The 6044-nt window shown below is 60.8% G+C and overlaps 1 protein-coding gene across 1 annotated transcript in view; it reads left to right on the forward strand.

Moving 5' to 3' along the window:
* The window catches only part of LOC122227468 (protein-arginine deiminase type-4-like), a 32989-nt gene extending 27498 nt beyond the window's left edge, over positions 1-5491 (forward strand). Inside the window, exons 11-16 of the mRNA XM_042951984.1 lie at positions 141-295; positions 1037-1175; positions 1399-1501; positions 2327-2394; positions 2994-3134; positions 4985-5491. Of these exons, the coding sequence (XP_042807918.1) occupies positions 141-295; positions 1037-1175; positions 1399-1501; positions 2327-2394; positions 2994-3134; positions 4985-5218 (840 nt within the window). The 3' untranslated portion in view covers positions 5219-5491. The remainder of the gene's footprint in view (positions 1-140; positions 296-1036; positions 1176-1398; positions 1502-2326; positions 2395-2993; positions 3135-4984) is intronic.
* The last annotated feature ends 553 nt before the right edge of the window (positions 5492-6044 follow it).

Here is a 6044-nt window from a genome sequence, read left to right on the forward strand (position 1 = left end):
CATGTCCTACAAGCGACAGCGGTGCCTGGGCTGTACCGGCCGCTGACCGTTCCCGAATCCTTCCCGTGACTCGGCTTCTGCCCTCTCCTCACGCGGGGACCGTGTTCTCTAACGCTTGGTACATGCTTCTCCCATCCCAGGGTCCGGATTTTGGCTACGTGACTCGAGGGCCCCAAACAGGAGAGGTTTCTGACCTCGACTCCTTTGGAAATCTGGAAGTGAGCCCCCCAGTCAAGGTTGGGAGGAAGAAATACCCTCTGGGCAGGATCCTCATTGGCAGCAGCTGCTACCCCAGGTGAGGAGGGGAGGGGCGGAGAGGGGTGGCCCCAGGGCCACAGTGGAAGCCCTCCCTACTTGCTTCCGACCCCAGGGCCTCGACAGACTCCAGGGACTTGGGAACTGTGGGGGTCATCGGGGAAGGCCTCGCTGAGAAGGCAGCTCTTGAGCGAAGGCCTGACGACAGTAAGGACATGGCTGCGTGGAGATCTGGGACAGAGAGCTCCTGGCAGCCGAAAGAGCATGTGCCAAGGCCCTGAGGCAGAACTGAACTGGGTGTGTTCAAGAAGGCCAGAGGGGCTAGAGCACATTGAGAGAGAGCAAAGGGCTAGATCAGGAAGGACCGTGGAGGCCAGAGCGAGGAGAAAACTGAAGCCCAGAGAGGTGAAGGAATGTCCCCAAGGCCACACAGCTAATCAGAGATCATCCGCTCAGACGGGCCCGGCTCTCCACGGAGCTGTGAGCCATGTTTACCCACAACGCCAGCATCTGGGCTGAGCCAGTGGGTTTTGCTTCCCGAGGCTAAGCTCTGGTCTTATTTGCCGTACTGACTCGGTGCCTCAGTTTCCCCCAACACAACCGGGATGGCAATTCGTAAAGTCCCCCGGTGTTTGAGGAGACAGTTAAAGGCGTCCAGGCTTCTGAATCCCTTCCCTAGCTGAAGAAGACCCCCGACCCCTTTGCCCAGCCTCCAGGCCGTCGGAGATCTCCCTGTTGCCCCCCCGCCCCCCATAACGCCCCCTTCATCCTGTGTCGGCAGCAACGAGAGCGAGGAGATGCACCAGGCCTTGCAGGACTTCCTCAGCGCCCAGCAGGTGCAGGCGCCCGTGAAGCTCTACTCCGACTGGCTGTTTGTGGGCCACGTGGACGAGTTCCTGAGCTTCGTCCCGGTGCACAAGGTGCAATGTGGGGGGCTGCCTGGAGGAAGGCACACACCTCCGCCCTGGGCTCCCAGGTTTTGCTCAGTGCTCGCTCTGCCTGGGATGGGGGGAGGGGCCTGGCCTCACGTGCCGGACTAGCTTTCCCTCAACCTCAGGAGGGGGCCAGCCTGGGTCCAAGCCCGCCCTTCTGGGAGCCCCAGGGGCAAAGCTGACCTCTGACCCCAGCGTTTCATGCCTCCAGGGCTTCCGGCTGCTCCTCGCCAGCCCCAGGTCCTGCTACAGGCTGTTCCAGGAGCAGCTGGAGGAGGGCCACGGCGAGGCTCTGCTATTTGAAGGGGTCAAGAGTAAGTTGGCTGTGCCTTGCGTTTCCACCCGGGGTCCTTTCTCTGCCTTCGCGTGGCCTCCTGTTGCCAGGTGGGGGCACCTAGAACACCTGTCCTCTGAGCACCCGCTGTGCGCCAGACATTGTGCTCCGGGCCAGGGGTGCTGTGTGAACAGGGCAGACGAGCTCCCTGCTGCTGCTGCGACGGCCCGCAGTCCTGGGGAAGCGAGTCAGGAAAACAGCCGCAGCACAGGGGCTGGAAGGTATCTGGGAGGAGTCCGAGGGAGGCTTCCTGGAGGAGGCAAAGAGCAGGCAGGAGCATGACGAATGAGCAGGAGTTCACCCAGTGGGGTGGCGGGATGAGAGGAAGAGAGGTAGCGCAGACAGAGGGAACCGTCAATGCGAAGGCTCAGAGGCAAGAGAGAGTGAAATGTGTTTGAGGACCCGCATGAAAGTTCAGTCTGGCTGGAGGTAATCTCAAAGTCCACAGATAGGGGCTGGTGTCAGAGGTCAGTAAGTCACGGCTGAGAGTTTTTACGTCGTCTCCGTAGAATGTCGTGTTGCATCAGGCAACGGTTAGACCTCTGTTTGCCATTCGCTGGATGGGAATTTTTTGGAGACAGTTTAAGGGGGTGAGAGCCACACCTTTAAGGAGAACTCGCGCTGAGAAAATACGTTCGTTAAGGCACGTGCCTCCCGGCTGCGCACAACAAACCTACCTGTTAGGAATTCTAGCCGCCCCCATTTTATAGATGGGAAAACTGAGTCCCCACCGTGCCCACCAGGAGGACGGAAATTGACCTCCGAGTTCACCTGCTTTTGTTTTTTTTCTTTTTCTCCGTGCCAGAAAAAAAACAGAAAATAAAGGACGTTCTGTCCAACGAGAAATTGAGAGAAGATAATTCGTACGTGCAGGTACCAGCCTGGGTGCCGGAGACGCCACAGTCCGGGCAGACCTAACCACCCGCCCCCACCACCTTCCCTACCATCAGAGGCACAAGGGTGGAGCCTTCCACCAGCTGCCCGTAGGCTTGGTGGCAGGTGGCTCCGGGATTCGGGTCAATGTGTGTGGGACAGAGAGAGAGAGACTTCAGTCACCACTGCAGGAACACACACGAGTGATGCATGGAAAAGAGGGGAAGCAAAATCGGGAAAGCTGGAGCCAGAGAAAGACGGGGGGGGGGAGCTCTCGGAAACAGGGACAGAGGCAGGAGAGAGGCCAAGTGCTAGAGTGACCCGAAAGACAGGGACGCACAAGCAGAAGCAGGAGGCAGAGGGACTGAGCAGAGCAGAGCAGGAACGGAGGGCAGAAAAGGAGGGGCCCGTCACTGCCTCCCCGACCTCGTCCCTAGTCCTTCCCTTGGCCAGGCCTCAGCCCCAGACTGTCCTCCTCCGCGGCGGTCCCCACCCCTCCTTCACTCCCCACCCCACCGTGCCCACCGCCCCCTCACCACCCCCCACCCCCTCGTTGCCCGCCCCACCCCTGCCTGAGTCGGCCCCCCCCGCCCCCCTAGAAATGCATTGACTGGAACCGGGAGGTGTTAAAGCGGGAGCTGGGCCTGACCGAGCGGGATATCGTGGACATCCCCCAGCTCTTCAAGCTCCAGGATGACCTCCAAGGGAGACTCAAGGCCGAAGCCTATTTCCCAAACATGGTGAGGAGGGGGGCTTTGGTTGGGCTCGCCTTTGCCAGTGGCCTCAAGTCAGGACCCCCGGGTGTGGGTCCAGGGGGCTTGGCTGTCTGCTCGGGGCTGGCGTGGCCGCGTGCCGCCCCCAGGGCGGCTCTGGGCGGCTCACAGCCATGACGGTGTGGGGCTCCCGCTTCACAGATGAGGCACAGAGAGGTCGGGCCTCCCGCACAAGGACACACAGCTGGCGACATGGGATTTAGAGCTGGAATTCGAACCAGGGGTCTGGCTGCAGAGCCCACACGCTGACCCCCGAGGCACTGCCGGCTACGGATTTCCCGGCGGGGGCAGGGGGGCGGGGGGACGGTGTAGGTGTGCCCTTGAGCTCTCCGTTTCAAGTACCATTGGGAAGGGGAAAAGCCGGGGGCACCATTTCAGACTGGGTGGTCCGGGCAGGCCGTGAGGCTAGCACTGCCTGGGCTGGGCGGATTCACTCCTCTGACGGGTGAACTCGGGGGGGGGGGTGGGATCCCACCCTGGTCAAGAACTTTTAACTGTGACCCCCTCCTCGCCCACCCCAAGACCGTCTTAAAGCCATCCATGGCACTTCTACCATCCCCGTGCCCTTCCTCTGTCTCTCCAAAGGATACCCGAGGGCCGGGCAGAAAGCCCAGCTGGGGCCCTCAGCTACCCTGTCCTGCTGGGGCTGGGCCAGTCCCGGCACAGTGGACGTCAGACTGGTTTCCCCAGGTCCCTGGGGTTCCAAGGCAGCGGTTGGGATTTTTTTCCGTCTTAGGCATTGAGGTGCTACAGAAGATTTTATTTAGAAGAAGAGGTTCCGTGGCTAAACCAACAAGGCAGGAAGGGGCACCTTGAATAAAAGCCCTTGGCCCCGAGCATTTGTTTCTGCCTGTCAGTCCAGCCAGGTTCCCCAGGCAGGAAAGAGGGTGGATGCCACCAGCCAGGGGGAGGGGGGGGTGAGGCATCGCAAATGAAGTGAGACCGGCGACCGTGGGTGCCTTCGCTGTTCGAGGCCCCGAGCAAGAGTCGTGATTCCCCCCCGCCCCCCGGGAGCCCACGGTGGGAGCGGGGAGGGCGTGGGTGTGGAACAGGCAGAGAAACTCAGAGGGCGAGACCCCCCAGCACGGGCTGTGTCTGAGTGGTGGCAGAGAGTGAGATGCCTTTCCACGACTCCTGAGCCCTGGAGACCGACTCTGCACCTGCTGCGTGCCAGCACGGTGCCCCGTGAGCCTGACGTCTGATTGTCACGGCAGCGGCAGTGTGTTTGGGCTCCTTTTGCTGCTGCGTCTCAGAGAGGGAAAGTGACTTGCCTAAGGTCACACAGCTATTGAGTAACAGGGCTGGGAGTCGAACCTCTGTTGGCCTGGAGTCAACACCTTTGTCCTTTCTCACCTCCCAAGATAGTGGAGGGAATAGTCATTTCCATAAACTTCCATATCCGGAGAGCGCTACCAAAAAGGTGGTCATTTGTGCGTCCGTTCAACAGGTACTTCCCAAGTGCCTTCGTTATGCCAGGCGCCATGCCGGCCGCTGTGGGAGCACAGAGGGGGAGCACCGGGTGCCGCAGTTCAGGGACTCGCGGGCGGCTTCCCAAAGCGGGTGGCATTTGAGCTGGCCCTTGAGTCGCAGAGAGTTTTCCAGAAGGTGGCAGGGGGGCGAGAGCATGGGTCCCGGAGTCTGCCAGACTTGGGTATGAGGCCTGGAGCAGGCAGCCCGCTTGACCTGCCTGGGCCTCAGTTTCCCCCTCTGCGAAGTGGGGCTGCTGTTGCTGAAGGTCAGAAGAAAAGGGGGCCCCTCGGAGGGTGATGCGGGCTGCACGCCGGCGCCCCTGACCCGGGGACCCCGCGTCTTTGCAGGTGAACATGTTGGTGCTGGGGAAGCACCTGGGCATCCCCAAGCCCTTCGGGCCCATCATCGACGACCGCTGCTGCCTGGAGGAGAAGGTGCGGTCCCTGTTGGAGCCGCTGGGCCTCCGCTGCACCTTCATCGACGACTTCTACGCGTACCACCTGCGGCACGGGGAGGTGCACTGTGGCACCAACGTGCGCCGGCGGCCCTTCTCCTTCAAGTGGTGGCACATGGTGCCCTGAGCCCATCCCCCCACCCCATCCTGTGCCCTGAGCCCATCCCCCCCACCCCATCCTTTCCTTCCGAAGCTCCCGGCCAGACACTCTGATCCCCTGCAGTGTGGCATCGCAAGAGCTCTTAGGGACATTTTGGCCCCCTGGGCGTGGCCGCCTTCCAAGGCAGCGGCTTGCTTCCTTCCGCTGTGCCCTGTGGGGCCGTCGTCTCGCGGTTCAGGAGTTCGAGCCTCGCATCGGGCTCTGAGCTGACAGCACAGGGCCTGTTTGGGATTCTCTCTCCCTTTCGCTCTGCCCTTCCCCAACTCTCTGTCTCTCAAAAATAAATGAATGAGCTTAAAAATCATAATAAAATAAATAAAAATTAAGGCCAGATCTTGGCTCCTTAGCGTCCGAGATACTAAGAAAACGGCAGTTTTCATGTGCTCCTGGCGGACGTGTGACGGTGGAAGAGGAGGGCGTCCAAAGCCTCTTCCCTCAGACTATGCAGAAAGGGACCCCCAAAAAACCCGGGTCAAAATGCGCTCCTCTGACAAGAGTCAGCTGCTCCCCCTCCAGAATGGCTGGGGCAAAAATGCACGTGTTTTCTGTGGACCAGAAAGGGGACCGTGCACAAGGGGGAGTCCCGTATGAGGTTGTCCCCAAACCTTAGAGCAGCCTGGAGCTGCCACCCACCTCAGCAGACGGAAGGGAAATGTTTGGCTGCATTGCTGGGGCTGCAGAAGGACCGAGGGACAAGCAGGTGGCTGAAGCAGACCTTGGCACCAAGACAGGTGCAGGGGAGCGTCCCCCGGCCACCCTTGGGGGGTGAGAACCTCTGCGAAGGACCAGGGAA

This window comes from Panthera leo, chromosome C1 (assembly GCF_018350215.1).
Source record: "Panthera leo isolate Ple1 chromosome C1, P.leo_Ple1_pat1.1, whole genome shotgun sequence".
Taxonomy (NCBI): Eukaryota; Metazoa; Chordata; class Mammalia; order Carnivora; family Felidae; genus Panthera; species Panthera leo.